Source organism: Drosophila willistoni (genome assembly GCF_018902025.1).
Source record: "Drosophila willistoni isolate 14030-0811.24 chromosome XL unlocalized genomic scaffold, UCI_dwil_1.1 Seg141, whole genome shotgun sequence".
Lineage (NCBI taxonomy): Eukaryota > Metazoa > Arthropoda > Insecta > Diptera > Drosophilidae > Drosophila > Drosophila willistoni.
In genome coordinates, this window is record NW_025814052.1 from 12,720,037 (window position 1) to 12,742,178 (window position 22,142).

The 22,142-nt window shown below is 39.1% G+C and overlaps 1 protein-coding gene across 1 annotated transcript in view; it reads right to left on the minus strand.

Annotated features, from left to right (window-relative positions):
• Positions 1 to 485: 485 nt before the first annotated feature.
• The window catches only part of LOC6641336 (mucin-5AC), a 29,036-nt gene continuing 7,379 nt past the window's right edge, over positions 486 to 22,142 (minus strand). Inside the window, exons 3-5 of the mRNA XM_047011192.1 lie at positions 14,204 to 14,404; positions 1,649 to 1,825; positions 486 to 1,582 (exon numbers count right to left, since the gene is read on the minus strand). Of these exons, the coding sequence (XP_046867148.1) occupies positions 486 to 1,582; positions 1,649 to 1,825; positions 14,204 to 14,404 (1,475 nt within the window). The remainder of the gene's footprint in view (positions 1,583 to 1,648; positions 1,826 to 14,203; positions 14,405 to 22,142) is intronic.

Sequence of the window (22,142 nt, forward strand, 5' to 3'; positions counted from 1 at the left end):
AGTATATTAAATTGAGGGTTTCGTTTGACTAATTTGTTTTTATTTTGAATGTTTTTCAATTTGTTGTGGCAAAGCAAAAATTGAGAATGAATAGATTTTACTCTAGTAGAAAATTATCTTTAAAAGATCGAATGAGAATTTTGTAATTTCAAATTCATGAAATGTTTTGGAATATTTATTGACATTTGCAATAAATTGTATTTGATATTAGAAATTGGCATCAGAGTGTACATAACGTAGATATATGGTTTTATATATTTGATCTATATATTCTAGCAGATCCTTAATGAACTTCAGTCAACATGGACTGAGGGAATGGATGAGAAAATTCCTCTGTTTGCCACAACATTCGTACACCAAAGTTGGAAATATTATATATTATTCAAGTGTGTTCCGCCCCCACCCAAACCCTCCAGTTACTGCCCACCAGCTACATCCTCCGGCTGTTTGGCCAGACAAGTGCCCAACAGGGCGGCGGCCAGCCGCTAGTAGGGACGCCAAACATCCGCTGTGGGCTTGGGGGTGCGCGTCCTAATGGGTCCGCCGCCACTGCCAGGACCACCGCCACTTGAGCCCGACACTGAAGCGGATCGGGAGGTGGTGCTAACATCATCCAGATCGATGGTCTCCACAGGTGAGGGAGATCGTCGCGTGGAGCTGACCGGTGGCGAGGCAGCTGCATTCGGATTCGAGTTCTCAACATCTGGGGGATTGTGTGTGATGAGGGTGACGCAACGTTTAATGAGATCGGAGGCAACAGCAACGGCGCCACCAGAAGCACCAGCGGGTGTCGATGCCGCTGGGACTGTGGTCAGCGTGGTTGTCAATGGCTGCTGCTGACTGGAGGAGGCCGAAGAGGAGGAAGAAGCAGCCGCCGCAGCTGCTGCACTTCTTAGCCATGGCAAATGATCGGTGTAGGATCCATAGAGTTGACTATATAACCATTGACTCGACTGGGGCAGCAGGGCAGGACTCTGGAGAAACAATTGGGCTGCCAATGCGGGATTAAATGTGGGCGTATGCGGTGTACTCGACGGGAAGGGATTGCCTGCACCACCACCACCACCAGCCGCACCACTTGCAGATCCATTGGCTGAGAAACCACCAAACAGATCTGTGTGGTTTTTACTACGCTGTATTAGCGCTGTAAAGGCACCACCCGAACCGCTTGAGAACTCTGTCTGATGGCCAAGTAATGTCGATTCGGCCTCCGTTCCATCTCCATCTGCATCGGCCTCTTCATCCTCTTGGGTCAGCGAGCTGAGACTCTTTCTTGGCGACCCAGTGACCGAAATCGAATCACTTTCGAAGCCGGCATCATCGATATTATGATTATTGTTATCATCTTGGCTGCTCAAGCTGGTTAAAACTGTCGGCGAGCCAGCTCCCAAGCCGACAACACCCACACCCAAGCCCAAGCCCAAACTAGATCCAGAGTTTGGTTGAACAAAAGCGCTGCTCGTGGTTGTGGTGGTGGTTGGCGTGGCAGTGGGTGAACCCTCCGGACTGGTGGTGCTGTGTGCCGGACCCACTGTGGCCAAGTGTTGATGCTGCTGCTGTTGTTGTTGCTCCTGCGAAACATCTGCGGACAAGGAATGATAGTTATGTAGATATATATATTTGCAAGTGGCTTCAGCTGGTTGATTACCTGTCAAAGTTCTTAGACTGCTGGCTGTGGGAAATGCTGATGCTGCCGCTGTGCCCGGATGATGGGTAAAAAAGTGTCCAGTGGGAAAGCCGCCGGGGCGGCCACCTAATGCCATATGGGCACGCCAATCGGGTGCATGTAAATGGCTATGCATGCCCACCAAATGATGTGCAAAACCTGCCAAGAGAGAGAGTAATCCAAAAAAACATATCGAGCTTTAGTTTAGGTTTCACAACAATTGTATTTATTCAAGGTTAACCGCCGGTTCAAGTCCAATGCCAGGCCTAAACAAAAAACCAAAACACCTACCACAAACCTCCACAAGCCCCCCTCCCCTCCTGTGTCTTCAGTTCTATCTCATATTTGGCTTTTTGTTTGCAAAAAGGCATCGCCCCAAAATGCTACTGCAGCCGACGGCCAAGAGTCGCCAGAGTCGCCGTCGTCGTCTCTGTCGCTGTCGACGTCGTCGTCGTCGTCGTCGTCGTCATTCGACCACATATAGCCCACTGTGCGAGACCAAAAACGTTGCCGCACATTTTGGTTGCTGCAAAACAACTTTGGCCGCCACCTAATACCCCCCCACCCGCAGCCCAAAAAGATACTTGCTCCCTTATGTATGAATGGGCTGCTGCTCCTCCCTTTAGGTTTGGTTTATCTCCGTTGGTTTGGCTCCACCTTCAGGAGGTAGCAACACAGCTTCTTCGAAACTCCTCTAAATAAATTCATTAAAATTATATCCTCTCTTTGCCCAGGACCCTATATAGCATAGCGGCCCTCCGACCTCTGCGCCTCCGCCCTCTCCATGACCACTTGTTCTTGCTCATTCTCTTGCTCATTCTCTCGGCTGTTGCTGTCTCTGTTTGGTTGCTGCTGCTGCTCGGTGACCATGTTTGGCCGCCATCAAGTGGCAGCCCACATCTTGTGGTGCACTCACTGGGAGGGATTGCAGCAGCAGGACTCGAGGATTTCAGGCCGCAGTCGCACATACTAAGCGGTTGCTGCTAACGGCGACGCTGACGCTGCGTTGCGAAGGAGGAGCGCAGTTGTTAGGAGACAGGGTCTAGGGGCAGGGAGGCAAGTATGTCGGTAGAATGGTAACCTGGCCGCTAAGACTGAGTCTAAGAAAATGCCAAGGCAAAAGGCAAACTTCCAGACATACTACTCACAGAATTCGCTCACATGCATTTGCTTGCTCGCTCGCTCGCACGTTCACTCCCCATACATATATATATATATATATATATACTATATCTTGCCTCTAAGTCTCACTCGCTCGGTCTCTGTCTCTCACTCAGTCTTTGTTCAAACCTCTTCGTTTCTCTCTAAGTCTCTTACACTCTCTCACTCTATCTATCTTTCTCTCTCTTTCTCTGCCTCTCTCTCGCTTTCTCGCTCGCTTTCTCTTTCTCATATAAACACTCTCTGGCAGTGACTTACTCACACCGCCAACAGCCATCTCATTCGCACACACACTTGAGGCCAAAATACTTGGCCAAGTTTTGGTTCACAAAGTTTGTTAACCAAAATTTTACCGAAAATGTGACACCAACCCAACCAACGAACCCAACCAACCAACCAAGAAGAAGGAGCTAAAGCCATCGTCATCTCCATCGTCATTTTCATCGACATCTTATTGTGCCCTCTATTTCATATGATTGGCATGGCTGCATTACACATACGCACACACACACAAACACCCACTATATATATATATATATATATCGGTATCGCTACAATATAAACTGGGTCAAAGACACAAGCGAAATTGCTACAAATGTTAATGCACACTTAACAATTAACAATTGCCAAAATGAACATAATAAATTCTGCTTTTAGGTGAATTTCAATCAACTTCATATCATTTTCATTTTCACTTCCTTTATACTCGTATGTATTAAAAAGAAAAACTTATTATAGGAAATGACATCTCAAAAAGGGTCTTACAGTGGCAGATCTAGGACTGTGATTTGGGCAAACTTTACCCCCTAAGGTATGCAATATGTAGTTCAAGAATGAATAGAAGAATGAATGGAATATCCTCGGCATAAAACTATAATTATCGAGGCAAACATTGATAGTAGACAATTAGTAAGATTAAGAAATTTGTCTAGATTTCGACCTTATTGAAGTTAATCAAAAAATTTGTTTGAGCGGGGCTTCAGGTCAATCTTACTGATTTATTTGTAAGATTTTAAATCATAGGCAGCACAAAAGGTGAGCAAGTTGTCTGTATAGCTATTGCAAGAACCACCAAGTTCTATCATCAGCAGACTTCGCTAAAGAATCAACAATTGTAATGGCCATACCATATCTTCAACGCTAAAACTAGTTGGGAATTACATTGCCAACTAAATGAAACGAAAAAAGAACGGCAAAGCTTGCAACTGCAGATTCCACCTTTTTTGTGTGCATGACCCAAGATTAAGAAATTTGAAATGTTGTAAAGTTGTTCAAAATTATAAGCACGTTTTTTTTCCATACTTTGAGGGGAAAAGTAACCCCTGATTCGCTGCCCTTAAACAAGAACCGCAACTTGCCTAAACTTGTTTCTTTTATGAATGAAATTCTTAAGTTTTCTTTTATTTTTGTTCCTATCTAGTATTGAAATAAAACAAAACGTTAAATAATAGACTATGTGCTTAGATCATAACAGAAATATAAACTGGAGTAACTATGGAAAGTTAGGGTTAGAGAACAGGGTTATTCCAGCATAGAGAACAGGGTCATTCCAGCATTCACATACAACATTAGACGATCCTAAGCATTATAGTCAATAAAACCTATAAGTACAATAAGATTTTTTCTAGTTATATATTCTTCATGTTTGAAATACGGGATTTTCAAAAAGAAAAAGGAGAAAATTATAGCTTGAATCAATTTGACTTGGAAATTTCAGTTCAAGAACAAAGAAAAACATATCTAACAACTACAAATTTATGAATTTTATCTAAATTTTCATATTCCAAACTTTATCATATTTTGGATTAAGCTGTCTCAAGCTGTATTTAAGGGTTTCTAGAAAGGTCCTGTAAAGTATGTAAAGTAATAGTTTTAAATTTGTGAAAAATAATGTTTTTTCTGTTAAGAATTGTTTTATTTTTAATCAAAGTGACTAAGTATAAGACATAAGACCAAACGTTTTCTTCCTATGTATATCGACTTTTACTTAATGTTATTTAATTCCCTTTCTTAGATTGCTTTGGTTTTGCTTCTTTTTAGCCACCACGAAAAACTATACGATGACCATTCTGTTTTCCATTCCCATTCTGAAACCAATATACATATATACATATATAAGTATTTTACATACTTGTATATATGTACATGATAATATGGTAAGGAATCCTCCCGATACCCTCCCGATACCCTCCCGACATACACACACACACACACATACAAAATGGCAGCTATAACAGGCCACAGAAACTATGGACACACACACACACACACAGACACACTGACTCACATGACACATTGAGGGAGCTCAGCGAAATGGCTGGAGAGCCCGCCCACGATGTTCGAGTGCTACTTAAAGCCTGCCAAAATGATTCCTTCCTCCTTTCGCCGTTCGCCTTGGAATGCCATTGAGCGACAGTGCGACAACATTGAGCAAAATTTTCTGTGTTTCCATATATAATATAACATCACGTCGATTTTGGCTAACCTAAACGAAACTATATATATATATATATATATATATATATATAGCTTGTTGTATATACCCCAAAATATATGCATATGTATGTAGCCATTGTAACTGTATCTGTAACTCCCTCTCTCTCTGTCTCTCCCTATGTGTGTGTGTGTGTGTGGGCAATGGGCAAACCTTAATATGCGGTCCTGTAAGGGAAACCCTATGTGCGATAAAGGGTTAGCCACGTTTGGTGTCACTTTTTGCGGGGAGCAGGAGGTGTGGAATGGTTAAGGACGTCTCGTCTCGTACCGTTTCGGGTTTGGGGTTTGGTTTCTTTAACGGCATTCGTCGTCGTTCTCGACGCTTTTCCTTACACATACACATACACATACATATACGAATATAAATGAAAATTCCCATTTGGGCCAGGTGCCACCCCTATCCCCCCCCCATCCCCTCTATTCCACAGCCAAAGCGAGTGCTCTCTATGTGTTTGTGTGTGTGTATGAGTGTGGCGGAGCATAACGCGGTGCTATTGGTGCGCCACAAAAAGCTTTCATGAGAGTCTAACAACAACATTTTGTTGCTCTTGTGTTTTTTTTTTACTTTTTCTTTTTTTGGTTTTGCTATGTTTACTTTTTTCCTTTTTTTCCTTTTTTGATGGGAGGAGAAAGCCATGTGCAGCTTGTATTGGAAACATATTTTTGAATCGACGACAAACTAAGCGAAATCCATGCAATAAAAATGCATATATAATAATTATAAATAAAACTAAATTATTTTTTTTTTTTGGGTTTTCTAGGACCTTATCTGGCGCCTTTTTTCAGCGGGTTAAGCACTTGCTTAAGCTGCCGACGGCAAATTGCAAATGCGTCTCGCTAACGTTTCACCGACGGCAATTCAATTTAAGCCTGGAACGCCCCCGCATTATGGGACGGCATCACCTCCCCCCCACCCAAAACCCCATCCAAGTCACAGCAAGTCTCTCGACCAAGCCTCACTCAATTGCCCCACCTCTCTGACTCACTCTCTCTCTCTCTCTCGCTCTCACACTGTGTCTCTCTCTCTCTCTCTCTGTGGGCAATGGGCAATGAAAACGAAAGGCGCACGGGCGCCACGAAATAAAAAGAAAGAAAAACTCAACAACGCGCAACAATTTCTCACCACAAGACGTTGCCTTGGAAAAATAATACGAACGAAAAAAAAAACACACACAAAAATGAGAAAAAAAAAAGCAGAGGCAAAGTCATTGCCCAAGTGGGCTTCTAATTCACCACAAGGCACAAGTAGGTGTGGGGGGGCGGCAGGGGGAGACATACTGAACTCGGTCAGCGAATCAGGGGAATCAGGCGACAAGAAAAACTCACTCAATTTCCAAGCTCAAACTCAACAAAAGCGAAAGAGAGACACCAAGTGCCAAGAGCCAGAGAAAGCGAGAGAGAGCTTGACGCCTGCGCTGCTTCCAACACGACACTACGACACACACAAAACACATCCGACAAGCTGGCAGAAGCAGCAGCAGAAACATTAGCGGCAGCAGCGGCTGAAGTTCATTTCTGTTGCCTACATTTCAGCGCGGATGCTCAACGGATGTTTTCCCAAATATAACGAAAATTTTGTTGGTTTTCGCTTTATCAGGTTTATTTTTTTTTTTGGTCATACGTTTTGTTTTTTTTTTTTTTGTTTTTTAATTTTGTGTTTGTGCTGATCTTAACAAACTTGTTAGAAAAATTTTTCATTTTCATTTCAATTTTCTTGTTTTCTGTTTGTTTTCTCGAGTCACTGCAAAATAATTATTAGAAATTCACAAATCTTAAGTGAAATTTACTAAAAGTAAAGCTAAACTTTTAAGCCTTTTATATATATGTAGGTAGGTTTAGTTTTAATCTGCAATGGACGTCAAATTAATTTTACTTGAAATATTATGAAACTAATTAAAGGAAGTTATTTCAATTAATTAGTTTTTATCATATGCGACCAGTTGAGATTATTAAAGTCAATTATTGGAAACGTTTCTTAATCGATTTCAGAATTGGCTGTTAAGTTATTTGTAAGACATTTTACTGCTGTCGCCTGGCAACCCCTGATAAAATGTCTTAATAGAAAACTTTTACAGCCCAAATGGCAGTTAATAGAGACTTCAAGCCAGATGTTATTTTGCCAGCCAATCATTTAGCAGACAGCCGGTAACAGGTGAAACAAATCCGTACAATCAGGCAAACCAAACGAAACCAAACGAAACCAAACCCAAACCCAAACCAATCCAACCCACCCACCCACTTACCATTCCTCTGTGTGCGTGTGTGTGTCGGCGTGTGTGTGCCATATCAGTATTTACATGTATTTGTTGTAGATTTGCAAATTGTTTTGGCAAATTTGTTATAGCCTTACCGCCGCCTCCACCCCCCATGAGAGGGAGGCTGACAGGAGTTTGGTTTGCCTGTGCTTCCCTCTCCCTTCTCCCCCCCCCCCCCCCCCCCACACAGCAGCACGCACAATACGCACAAATTTACCGTTACACAAGTGTTGTCAACACATGCCAGCAAGTGGAAAGAGAGTGTGGGAAGTGGTATGACGACGGTGGCAGGACTCACACACACACACACACACACACACATGCCAAAAGGCCAAGGCATAACAGGCCGCAAGTTATTACAGTAAGAAGGCAGGAAGAAGACGAAAAGAAAAAGAGAAAAAAAAAAGAAATGACAGAATGCGTGAGGGGCGGGAGTGGAGTGGAGTGGAGTGGGGGCTGAACCCAGACAGCATTCTTGTGTTGTTGGCAAACATATTTTCGCAAATGTTATAAATAATTTTAAATGCACACCTTTTGCCCTACACTCCCTCTGCAAAGGGAAAATATTAAAGAAGACAAAAAAAAAACAAAACTGTTGTTGCTCCCTGCGTGACCTGGACATGAACTCATGGGTATGAGGCTCAGACACACAGACCCTTACCCGGATCCTTCCCCTTCGGGTGTATTAGTGTCGCATTGACACGTAAATTGACATGAAATTGAATCAATGCTGTAATATGTCCTTGGGGGGCGACCAAACCAACCGACAACCGACAACTGAAAACGAGAAACTTTTCAACAGCAGCAGCATCCTGAAGGCAAGTGGCGTAGCCAGAGGAGAAGAGAAGAGATGAGAAGAGAGAGGTGGGTTAAATGCTGGGGACTTTTGATGAGATGGAAGGACTTGAGTCAACTCGCCTCGCCCCGCCTCGCCTCGCCACGCCTCAAAGGCGCACACGCACTTCAGGGCTGACTTTAAAATACATTTTCGTTCTTACTTTCGCACAAAATTGAGCTGTTGGCCTACAAGTTCCCCCTCTCCCCCGTCTTCCCCACCTAACCGACGGCATACGTTTCTTTTTGGCCCGCCCTCAGGGCCAACTGTCTGTGACTGTGCAAATTTGTCTGTCTGTCTGCATGTTTGATTATATGTACTAAATCATCTCTTTCGCTAAAAGAAGAAGAAAAGAAAAAAAAAAGAGGATAAAAAATAAATAAACTGCAAAAAGGGAGTAAAAGCAAGTTTATTAACTTGTTTAAAATGCGCCACACTTTAACCCTTTTTTCTCCCTTTCTCTCTCTCTCCCCCCTTTTTCGCTTTGTTGTCAAAGTGAAAACGATGACTTGAAAGAATGCTAACGACATGCAAATGCAATTGAACTTGAACTAACTTAATAATAATATTAACGATAAGATTATCATCAACGCCAAACAAAATCAATTAACTCACAGGCGAACAGAACTTAAAAACTTTCAATATGGAAATAAAAAAAGAGAGAGAGAGAGAGAGAGACAATTACCGTTGGAAAATGCTTTCATTTGCCTGCCACAAACATTTTGGCGACTTTAATATACCATTTAGCCCCAGAAGATACATGGAATAGAAAGTAAACTACACTCACTCGAAATAAAACTTACTCTAAATCTTATCATTAAAGTGATTTGGTTTAAATTTTAATTTAAACGTCTCAACTTTTCATGGGCAGGTCTACTATTAACCATCCAGTTGTACTGCTTTGGACAGAGATGACAAACATTTTAATTACTTGGGTAATTGTACAGAAGCTTAGGCCCAATTATAAACCTCACCATGAAATCGGACCGATTAACAGACTGTCAAAAGGATATGCCTATATAGACATGGCTTCTCATGCTGATGATACATATATGTATAGCATATAGCTCTACTACTTCTTTCAAAATCAGACAAAAATGTGCCCAATTAGAAGTCAAGTCATCAACTTTATATCTATATAATAACTGGCTAAAAAAAATAATCAGTTTACAATTTTAATTTACCAAATACTTGGATTATCTTCTCGAAATCTTTATTCAATGTTGAATGTCTCTGAGTTTAAGACTACAAATTGTATGAGTATTCTGATTGGCAATGATTTCTATAAGTTAACAAATAATTTCCAAAAATTTCCCTGAAAAGAGTCACAGGAAAAAATTTGTGTTATGGCTTCAGATGGGTCAACTTTTTGCGCCAAAGCGACAAGAATGATACTAAAATTAAAAATGTTTAAGTAAATATTGCATTAAAAAACTAAAAGAACTTTGTTACTCAATGCATGTATGTGTGTGTGTGTGTGTGTGCTGGAGAAAGTTCTGGCCAAATGATTAAAAAGGACCAAAAAGGCTAGTCTAGTTTGTATGTGTGTGTGTACACGGCACTACAACTAGCTGAGGACGAGAATAAGAACAAGAACGAGAAAGATGTAACGAAATAAATATAATATGGCAGAGAGAGCAGAGCACATTAGTGACACGCCTTTCCACGGGACTCCATGGACGACCCCACAGACTTTAGCAAAAGGTGCCTTGCCGCCTGCCCTTGCCTTCCTGCCTGCCTTGGCTATGAGTGAAAAGTGGAAAATTTGTAGCTTCCGCAGCGGATATCCTGTTTCACACACATACACACACACACACACACACGACCGCCCCGACCCCCCACTCACCACTCCCCACTTCCATTTCGAAGTGCCTTTAGCAGGGAAAGGAGTCAACTAACTACAAAACGAAAAAAAAAAAAAGTAAAGAAGAAAGTTTCGCGTTGCGTTTTTAGTGAAAATTATATTAAAATTTTGCGCTTGATGTAATTTATGTCATAAAACCCATATAAAGGAAGGCGAACACACTCACACACACACATACACACACACACGTGTGTAATTACGCTCCTATGTGTGGGCGTCTGTGTGTGTGTGTGTGTTTTAATGTTGTAAATGAATTTTCTGCTTGAATTAATTTTTCAGCAGCATTTGTCTTGGGTCTTCCTGCTGAGCTCTAGTATTTTTTTATTTAAGATTATTTATTTAAAACCCTTTTTTCCCCCATATAACTTTCTCTCTCTCTCTCTCTTTGGCGTGTGCTTATTCTGTCTCCCTCGCTGACATGTCAAAGGCAAAGATCAAAGTAAGCACCCAACACACACACACTGATTGCACCACATTTGGTTAAATTCGAAATTTTTCGTTAGCTCATTTAGCTAAGGGTTCCAAACAACTTTCATATACTATGCACAAGATTTCTTTTGTGAATAAAAGAAATTACACTTAGATATAATGATGGATATATATAGAGAGTTTCATGATTGTATTCAAAACTTCGCTTACTCCAAATGAACATTCATATTCAAGGAGAAAAAGGTTATTTATCCTCATACTAGGTCAATGAATTTTTAGAAATCAAAGCGATAAAATTCGAAAACTCCGAGTTTTCCCACATTTTTAAGTAATCATATTCGATCATAATTCACTTGTATTCAGTTTAGCTATCAATGAAATGAGTAATTCAGTTCAATGAATGAAAAAGTATTCAATTTTTCAATGTTTCATATTTTATATAACTCGAAAAGTTATGTTCTATCACTTAGAAAATAAATTAAAGAAGAAATAAATTTCGAGAAGATTTCAAAGAATTTTTCCTTGTATTTATTTCTTGAATGATTAAAGATCTTTATAATCTTTCAACAAATTCGAAAATAGAAATGGAAATTGTAATATTTCAGATTTCAATACTTTTGATATTGACTAGTAGCCTTAAAAAGGAAATTCTATAACTGCGAGTTACCAATTTGGTCAAATTTGAATATATTGTGGATTACTTCTTAAATTGAAGCCCTGTGAAATGTTTAGACAATGATTTTAGTGAAAACAAATTCTGAATCTTTTCATCAACATAAATAAATTCAAAAATCCTTTTCCTTTTGTGGACTTAAGTTTAGGCTACGATCTGAAGTCCAAGACTGATATAAGAAATACTTTCACTTTAGCAAATTTAAATGAATTGTTTGGTGGGAATCTCTTGCAATCGTTTTGGGCATTTAACTTTCACCAAGTCTCATTTTTGGGAAGACCAAAAAGTATTTGGTGTCTGTATGACAGCATTTCCCAAATGCTCCTTCGACTCCACATCGCTGAATCCATACCACAGCCACCCCCCCAACCTTAGCCCGTTTTGAGGCAGTTTCAGTTGCCTGCTTCATTAACACCTCAAGCCATTAGCATAAAGATGATGACAAATGAGCAGGCAGACAAGCGATTCTCCATCCCTCACCCTTAGTCCTTTCCTCAAACGTTTCTATCTCGCTCGCTCTGCATTTGTGTTTGTGCCCTATTTATGAAAAGACAGCGCAGAGCCCTGCTCCTGCTGGGCAGGACAGAAGCAGCAACGAAGATAGACAGGCAACAATTATACAACAAAACAACAGCTTGAAAAATCCATTAAAATGATTTTAATCCTTTAACGAGTCACACACAAAAATGTCGTCAACGTCGACGTCGTCGCTGTTGTCGTTTCCGAGAAATGCGCATCGAGTGAATCGACGGCGAGAAGTTTTCATTTTCAACCAACCCCGCTGAATTTCATCACATCTTCTACTCATCTCATGCCATCTGCCACCCCCTTTTTTGCCCAAAACCAGCTCCTCATCCATATGTAGCAGAAGCAGCAACAGCAACAGCAGCAGCAGGCGTTGCCTTAAATTATTTTAAAGAGCCGTCGCCGTCGTTGTCGCCGCGACTGTTGCAACAATAAACACGCGATATAACCAGACTGCGAACAAGGATAACGATGCCAAAAAAAAAAAAAAAAGGATATGTCTGTCGAGAAAGGACAAAAACAACAACAACAACAGCAACGAGGAGAAACGGATGAAACGTCGCCTGGTGAACAAATCGCGTTTGATACGCTTTGATTTTATTAAAATTTAACAATTTCTCTATGAAATTTATGAGCCCCGGGGCCCTTTTTTGCCCTCCATTGCGAAGGGCGCTCGATATTGACGTCAAAGTAAAAGTAAATTCTTTTACATGCAATACAAAACAAAATTTAATATGAAATTATTAACCAAAAAACAATTGTTTGTTAACATTAATCAATAAATAACCAAGAAATTCGATCACCTAACTAATGACTAAAAATCGGTAGAGTAAACTAAACTAATTTATTAAACTGAGTGTAGTTGAAAATGTTCACAAACTGTGCTAAATGACAATAAACTTTAAACTTTAAGAAAGAAAGAAAAAAGCTTAAAATAAATAAGAAAATATTGCTTAAATATTGAATGAATCATAGAAAGATATGACATCAAGGTCGGAAGATGTTACGAATGACCCTTAGTAAATATTCTGTGGCCCAGCTCAACCTTTGAACATATATAAACAATGATTAAACTAATAAAAGAGTGGGGGGAGGAGCAGGACTGCAGTTCTTACATAAAAACTGAACAGATAATGTGGCAAAATCTATTATAGTCAAAGCTCATGTTAAAAATAGTTTCATATAGGGCATAGTGAGTAAAGCAGTTCGAAATTGTAAGCAATTTATAGTTAAATGTTCAACAGGCTCAACAGCTCGGAGAAGTCAATCTCACTATTCAAAAACGTATATAGAAAAGTTTCAGTAAGATCAATAAATTATATACATTTTGATCGTAAGGGCAAAAGGTCAAAACTGTTTTTGTGAGAATACTAATAGGGGGCGGACTTAGGAAGTCGGATATGGATCTTTAGAACTTTCTGTCAATAGAGATGACTTTAACGTTTAACATTAACAGACTATTTCATACCATCGCTGAAAAGCATAAAGTAAATGATACAAATGATAAAGAATATTGAATGTTTATGTATCTATCATATGTTTATATGATATGTAACTTATCTTTTAACATTTTGAAGTACTAGTTCTTACAATTAGTGCCATTTATTCTAATACAAATTGAATTCACATGAGAAACATAAGCATAGAACAACCCAAAAGAAACCGGAAACCCGAAAGTTTAATTCATATTAATTTCAGCCAATTGGAATGAAAGGTTTAATCAGCAATTTGTATGTCAAAAAGGCAAATAAATGTTTTCCCTTATTTCGTTGTTTCAGCCACTTTTCTAGCTTATCTGCAGATTATTTGGGTATATTGATACCCTAATGCCCTTGCAATTGGTATCAAGTTCGATGTTGAACTCTTTCTTTGTTGTTGTTGCTGTTGGTTTTTGTGTGTTTTTTTGGCGTAACCCCATTAATAGGTATATTTATTTACAGCTAATTTCGCGTTACCGCCCCGCGGACAAAATAGACAACATTAAGCTCACCTGCCATGTCCTTTTTCACCCCTCTCTCTCGTTCGCTCTCGTTCGCTCTCTCTCTCTCTCTCTCTCTATTTTGCTAAATTTAGGTCTGACATTGATATGATTTGGTCCTAACGAGCACAAAACAAGAAACAAGCCCTTGAGGCCATTTAGCTAAAAGCCGCTTAGTTTCGCTTCTCCTTCCATCGGTTATCCCCACGGCACTGAATTGAGCTGAGCTGAACTTAACCGAGTTCTTGCTAATGTTTGGGGGTTTTAAAGGTTTTTCCTTCAACATGTATGTGTGTGTGTGTGTGTACATTAGTTAAATACCTGGCAACTTAAAGGGTAATCCAGCCATAAGTGGATCCGGTCCAAAGCGCTGTGGCCCAAATGCGAACGGATGAAAACCCTGATGACGAACCTTGGAGCGTGGCTCACGTGGCCCATCGACAGTTACCTTAATGGCCTTCGTATAGGTGGCTATTTGTATGGGATTCGTTGAGATCACAATGGTGAGTGTAAAACTTTTACCTGCAATAAAATATACAAAAAAGAAATGAGATTTATTTATGATATGGAAAACTAATTTTCAACATTAGAGAGATATTAATTGAAAGTTTTGTAAAGGAAAGCTTCCATCTTCCATCTAGGTTAAGTCATTAGATCCAGAAATGTTGTCACTGTGAAAAAGCCTTGTAGAATTACTTAAACATCATCTACATACATGTTTCTCCTTTTCTCTCCGTTTTCTCTCCTACTCTACTCTCATCAAATTCTCTTTCAGTCCTCTCCCTTTCTCTTGTCTCGTTTAACTCCTTCAATATGTAAATCTTTTATATTATCTTTCTGGCCATAAATATTCAAATGTTTATTTAATGTTTTTACTCCTCTCTCTCACTCTTTTTTTGGTCGCGAATCTTTCTCAGTCATCGTTGGTTTAATAAACATAAATTGTAACTTTCTCACATGCCTTGGGACAAAAGAAAAGCCCAGCCAAAACATGGGAGAGTAAAGAGAGTGTAACGAGCAAAAAAAACGAAGCAGAAGGAAATTAAATTTTCCCAGCAAAGTCAAAAATTATATTGCCAATAAATGAAGACACAGACGCCGACAACATCGAAGACGACCCGCCCTGCAATTACCAGTGGGGTGCTGTCAGGGGGGGGGGGGGGAGGCCGTGTGGGGGGGGAGGCCGTGTGGGGGGTGGATGAATGGGCAGAGAAAATATCCACAAAGGATGGGGGACGGGGGCGGGACCAGGGCGTTGCGTTAAGGCAACAGAATGAGCTGCCAAACAGGAAGCCGGAATCGACGTTTATTAAAACGGAAACTCGAGACAACTGTGCGGCGGCAGGCGAAAGCGAAAAAAAAATACAAAATACACCCGAAAAAAAACAAAAAACAAAAACAAAAAAAATAGCTGAGCTCTGAAAAAGATGGCGACAAGGACATAATTCTCGACATCGTCGTCTTTCACTTGGCAAACAATGTCCTTGGAGCTTAGAGCCCCAGGCTGATAAGAACTCGCCGCCCCCTTGGACCAAAAAGTGATTCACACAAAACAATCTCCCTCTCCTCATTCCCTCCTCCTCGCTCTCTCTCACTCTCTCTCTCTCTCCATTACTTGCTCATTCTCTATTTCTCGCCTAGCCTGTAAATTGCAATTTTCAAGATTTAAGCGTGAACAATAAATGTCACATAATCTGTAAGTAGCTAAATAAAAGTAAGAGAACAAAACAAAACCAAAAAACCAAAAAAACGAAAGCAAAAAGAACGTAGCTATTTAATTTAATTTATCGCATTTTAAACATCCAGACAAAACAATACAATAAAGCAAGGAGCCATTCTATAGGACAATATAACAAATTTATTTGTTGATTGCGGTCTGTAGGAGGCAGAGAGGCAGTCCGAATGGTGGGGCCCCATTCGAGCATATAAATCGTTGGACCCCCCCCCCCCCCCCACCTTTTTCTCCTGTCTGTGGCCCCGCAACAATTTGTAGGGACTTCAAAAGTGATAAGACAACATTTCTATTCATTCTATAAGTCTGTGAGTATGCAAAAAGAAAAACTAAATCATACTCGACTTTAAAGAATCTATTAAAAAAAAAACATAATATGTTGAAATCTAGACTTTGGAGATTCTAATAACACTTTTCGTTTATTTTTATACAATGTAGAGTAAGAGTCCTTTGAAAAGTCCTTTTAGCGAAGGTAAAATGAGAGCTACTCGACCAAGCTTATTAAAAGATGTTAATAGAAATAATTTGGAAATAGATTAAAGAGACAAATTTATTTTAATTTATTTGTCCAAAAAAAAATTTGATAAATCATTGCTTAAGTAAGGTAAACTACCCACTTGAATAACATTTACCTATAAAAATGTCCCGCATTGTTCGAATAATTAAGTTGATCTTGAATTTCGTGAACTTTTGTTAATAATAGTATTGAGACATTTTGATGAACAATTTCACTGGTTCACTCTTTAATAAGTGAATAAGTTAATTTACTCAATTTGCTCAATCATTGACTCACTTGTTCAATTGAAGTACGGACTTGTTCAATTAGTCTATACTGAGGTATCAAACCAAAGTCCAAAGATTGCAATGATTAAAGGAATGAACAACTGAGTCATTGAGTCGCTGATTCACTGAATAAACAAGTGAGTGAGTCAGGTTTGTGACCCTTTTCACTCACTCACTGAAAGGAATCGTTCAATTTTGTTACCTACTCAATATAATTAATTTGGTTAAGTCATGTAGTTAGATCTACATATATAAATTATTATAGATGAAGACAGCATGAACATTTTGTACGTGTTGTTGTTATTGCTATTTTGTTACCCCAGCAGGTGTTAAGCCTTTGCCCTGTCATGGAAATTGTTGATTGTCGTGTCTGTCTATCTGTCTGTGACATGAATTTCCCTTAGCATTAAGTGAATTTCTTTGGCATTAAGGCAAAGTGTTAAAATTATGATCTGTTAAGTGTCTAAATACACCCACATCCTTGTTAGAGCAGCAAAAGATGGAGCCGGAAATTCACTTCACTTATGTTGGTGTGAGTATTCAAAATTTTGCTACCTTATGGGGGTTGCTTTTGGTCTTTCGTGACCAATTCATTGTCACACTTGCTGCTTGTGCCCCTTTGCTTCTCTCTCTCTCTCTCTCTCTCTCTCTGTATGTGTGTGTGTGTGTATTTAAAATGTCATTTTGTTGTCAACCTCAGACTTCTTGTCTTATGTCAAATTATAATTATGGCGCCATGCCTGCCTACTAACGACATTAACAGCAACGGCAACAGCAACAGTTCCCAGTTACCATCTCCAGTTTCCAGGCCAGAAGGCATTTTGGGCCAAACTCTACCCCCAAGTTATGTGAAGCCATTAAATTGCCTAAGCAAAAATGAACCCTTGTCCTGTTTTGTTTCTGTTTCTGTTCCTGTTCTGTACTGTGTTCTGGGTCTTCTCCTTCATTATCAGCGTTGTCGAAAGTTAAAATGCAGGCGAAAATGTTGCCAGCCTTTACAAATGAAACAAATTTTTGCTTTTCTTGTTATTGTTCTTGTTGTTGTATGTGTATTTGCGTAAGGTTAAACGTTTGAAAAACTTTGTTTTAAAATCACTTAGCGCCTGTTGGGTGGAAAACACACTCATACACACACACACACACACCCATATATATGCATATGCATAGAGGCAATATATAAACATTTTTATGTATATACAGTGAAACCCGAGATGAACGTATGACAACATTAAATAGTTAAAAAAAATCTGCATACAAATCTTAGGTTAGTACAATTTACTAATCTCACTTACTAAAAACTAATACAACAAACTTTACTGTAAAAACATAGAAACAATTTCCCAAAATTTATAAAAATTTACTCTTCAAAAAGTCAATTAACGACCGAAAATGGTTTAAGTTAAGATTCCAAACTTATTTGTAATTGATTTTAGATAATTTTTGAGAAATATGGATAGAAATCGAATATTAACCCTCTAATGCCCAAGAGTGTCTCAAGACACATATCGATACTTTATAAAATCATTGATACTGACCATTTTTTAAACCATTTTGAAGTTAATTTATGTTAAAAAGTTTCAATTGTTTATTCCCAACTTTAATGAAATTCAAATTTTTCAAAATAGTTTGGGCCAACTGTTTGTTACATAATTTTATGACAATCGATAAAAAACTCAGGAGCGTTAGAGGGTTAAAACAATTTCTTAAATGCATTTTAACTGATTAGATAACAAAGATCTCAAATTATCTGTGTTAGATATATATGTATATATAGATTAAAAGAAAATTTCTGGCAAGTTTATATTTGATTTATTGATTTTAATATATACTCCACAAAATAATCATTTATTCATTGACAATTATCAGGATATTCTAAAAACTACATTTTATCGATTATTGTTATCGATTGTTAATTCAAAATGTATCAATATTTTGCCATACACACAAATAACAGTTAGTTAACAGCACATTACCAGCGGGTAATGGGATCTTTAGAGCTTTTAAAAGCAATTTGGCTCAAAAAACTGTAAAACGCACTTAAGGATTTTACTGTACAAATGCACATACTCACACACACACAGCAAAAGAGGGAGGGGGAAAGAGTGTACGCACATACACTTACATCTATTGGGAGGCACCAAGTTGGTCCTTTTTACAAAAAGGGTGCAGGACTTTGTCGTCGTCGTCGTCGTTGTCGTCCTTGTCGACGTCCCCTTTTGCAAAGTGGTGATAATTTCTGCTTTGTTGCGAAAATGACAACATTTTAACCCGACTTGACTCCACGGCCACCTCCAACTGCTCCTCTCACACTCGCCTTTTCCATCGGTTTGTTGTTGTTGTTGTTGTTGTTGTTGTTGTTGTTGTTGTTGTTGTTGTTGGGCTTCTCCACTTGCAATGGACGCGCAAGACTTGTGTCGACTTTTAATGGTTTTTCATCTTATTAGCAAGCAAAGTTCTTTGTCGCCGCTTTGTTGCCACGCCCTCGACTATTTAGCGGGTGGGCGGGTGACTGGTTGAAGTGAAATGGCGAAAACGCCAGAAATGGTGAAGTTGGAGGTGGAGGTTGGGGGGGATGGTGTTCCTGGTTCCTGGTCTTCAGATTTATTTTGCAATTTTTGCTCATTTGCCAAACCCGTGAAAAGAGGACGAGAAATGACGGCAAGGACTTTGCCTTTGTCTTAGCCACTTTGTGAGCAATCTCTTCTTCTTTCACACTTTCCGTTCCACACCCCCCTCCGAGAGTCCTTCACCCACCGCTATTGCTGCTGCTTCTGAGGGCGCATAATTAAAAAAGTTTCATTTCATTTTGTTGGTTTTCTTGGTTCGTTTCGCCTGTTTATGTTCATTTGTTTTCTTGTGTAGGTTTCTGGGGTTTTTCTTCCCCCCCCCCTTCTCACCTCCTCTCCCCACCATCATCATCATGATCATCTTCGCCTTGTGGATGCTGCAGCCGTTACAATATTTTTCATTGCGAGGCCAAGGCAAAATGGGGCGAATGGTTAACTTTGGAATGGAGTGCTGATTGTTGCTGCCTTTTGTCCTAATGATTACCGACTTTTTGCCCCCCACCCCGCCCCCCAAAACATTTGTTTTTTTTTTTTTTACATGCTTCGTTTAATTTAATATTAATCCAAGAACTTTGTTTGTTTGTGTTGTTTTGTATTGCTTTTTTTTTCCTTCTTATTTTCATTATTAATTTATATAGAACAAAATTTGTTTTTATTTTTCTTTTTTGAGGCCTTGACAAAACTAACTAAATAATATTTGATCTATTTTAATGCTCTGTGAAATGGTCTCTAAGTCTATTGTTTGGCTCTGCCAGACATCCCCCATGCCAGATCACCCCGCGAGAGGCAAGAGGGTGCAAAAGGGAAAGTTCCTTATCTTGCATGCCACCTTTTGGGTCGGTTTTGTGTTTTTTTGGGGCCGCAGCTGATTAACTTAAAAGTTACTCAAGTATTTTGGCATTCAAAATGTTTGGCTTATGAATTTTGTATTCACACCCCCAAAAATAAATGCCAGATATATGGGAAATATGTATGTATATTCCATATGTATGACTTAGCTGGAAGGGGGAAAGTGAAGAACAATGACGGCTGGGGATCGCGGGGGATGAAAGAATGTTGGCCGCATCCTACTTAATATTGCATTTTGGAGCCAAACAATATGCACTGTAGCAGTCCCAATCCCAATGCCAATCTATGTAGTTTCGAGGTTCCGTGTTTCGCAATGCCGTTCATTTATTCATTCATTCCATTCATTGTGGCAATCCCTGCTTTTTTGGGTGTCGGCATTTCGGCTCGACTAGTCCAGTCGACTGACTGGTCCAATTCAGTTTCGCTAGCAGTAAACACTGATACTGAACAGACGGCAGGGCAGTTGGCACAGGTTGGGGGAGATGGGATGGGTTAATTCTCACGAATTTCTGAACATTCCGCTCCTTTGCTATAGTCGCACAGCCAGCCAGCCAGTCAGTCACGGTTGTTTGGTTCTGGCCATAGCAACAGTCCATAGAACGAGGCAGCATTCGTTTTGGGCGATGGGTCATAGAAAATCTATAAATTCTGATCATAATTTTTATGCAGCAAAGCAATACAAGAGTAGCAAGTGGCTAGAGGGCTAGTAAAGAACTAAATGTTTCAGATTTAAATTTGAATATAAACTACGTTCCCTTTTAAAAGTAAGTTGGAATTTGTTTTTCTACATAAAAAATCATTAAAAATATATTGTTTATAGAACTAAAGATGAACATTGACTAAGAGATTTTAGCTTTGTTAGGCAGAAAAGTCTTAGCATGGACTGTAGATAATTCATTTCTTTTCAAATATTTCAAATTTTAAGCTCTTGAGATAACCAAAAACATATCTCAATCAAAAACAATTAACAATAAGACTAAGGGAGTCTGACATTGTTAAGAAGAATTCTTTTTGCATAGACTGTAAACAACTCCTTTCCTTTACAACATGAAAAACTTAAATATTTGAAGTGAAAAAACAAATCGAAATCAAATAAATTTAAGAATAGACATTAAAATAGTTTGCAAGATAAAAATTTGACAATGAAAAGTTGAAAACTTTTGAAACACAAAACGTATTTTATACAAATTTTCAGTCATTTTTCTCTATATATAAGATTGGGTATAGTCCAGAGCTAACAATTTTTAAAAGACAAACAAATTGTAAAGAAATCTAAGCCAGAGTCCATAAGTTCCTTATGAAATCTTTTCACTATTCGATTCTTTGGCAGGACTGGGTTACTGGACCTGCATTTCTAGGACTTTCATTGGACAATCAAGTGATGCAACAAGCTAAAGATTTTAAGCTATTCTATTTACCCATCGGTGATGATGATCACGAGTATGAGGATAATGCGGGAAACAAAAAGGCTATGACATTTCATTATACAAATAACAATTAGGCACACAGCAAATACTAATTTTGAGTGTGTGTGTGTGTGTGTGTGGGAGTGTGGATTTGTGTGAAGGACATTAACAACCCTCACTCATATCCACCACCTCTCCACCCACACACACACACACACACACATAGATTTAGTTGCCTTTGTGAAGGCTGCAAATGTTAATGAAAATTAAAAATTCAACATCAAAAGAAGCGAAATGAAGAAAGGAATTGACTTGGATGTTAAAATGCAAAAAGGAGAAAGAAGAAGATGGAAGAAGTGTTAATGTGTTATCTGATTTATTTATGTATAATCTCATGAGTGTGTGTGTGTGTGTTCTGTCTTACTCTATGCCTCTTTCTCTCTCTCTCTCTCTGTCGATGTGAATTGCTTGAATTTGTGAAAATCGTGACTTCAATTAAATTCCATTCAATACTCAAGGAATTTTCAGCTGATGATGCGCAAGTAATTTCTGAAATTGGATACTTGTATGCCAACTGTAAACACACACAAAATGCACAGACAAACATATGTATTTTGTATGTATGTGTGTCTGTGTGGGTGTACGTGTGTGTGTGTGTGTTTGTGTGTGGGTGTGTGTTTGTACTTTTGTATTAAATCAAATTTTAATTGCGCATACTTGTCCTTCGGTAAATATTTGCAGCGCTTTAGCCGCCTTTGACTCAATCTCTTTTGCTCTCCCTCTCTCTCTCTCTCTCTCTCTCTTTCTCTATCTGTCACTGTCACTCCTGTCTCTTTGGCGACAAGGAATTTAAAGGGCAACAAACCATGAGCCAGAAGCTTGGCAAACAAGCATTATGAGCAAACAGACAAACAAATAAATAA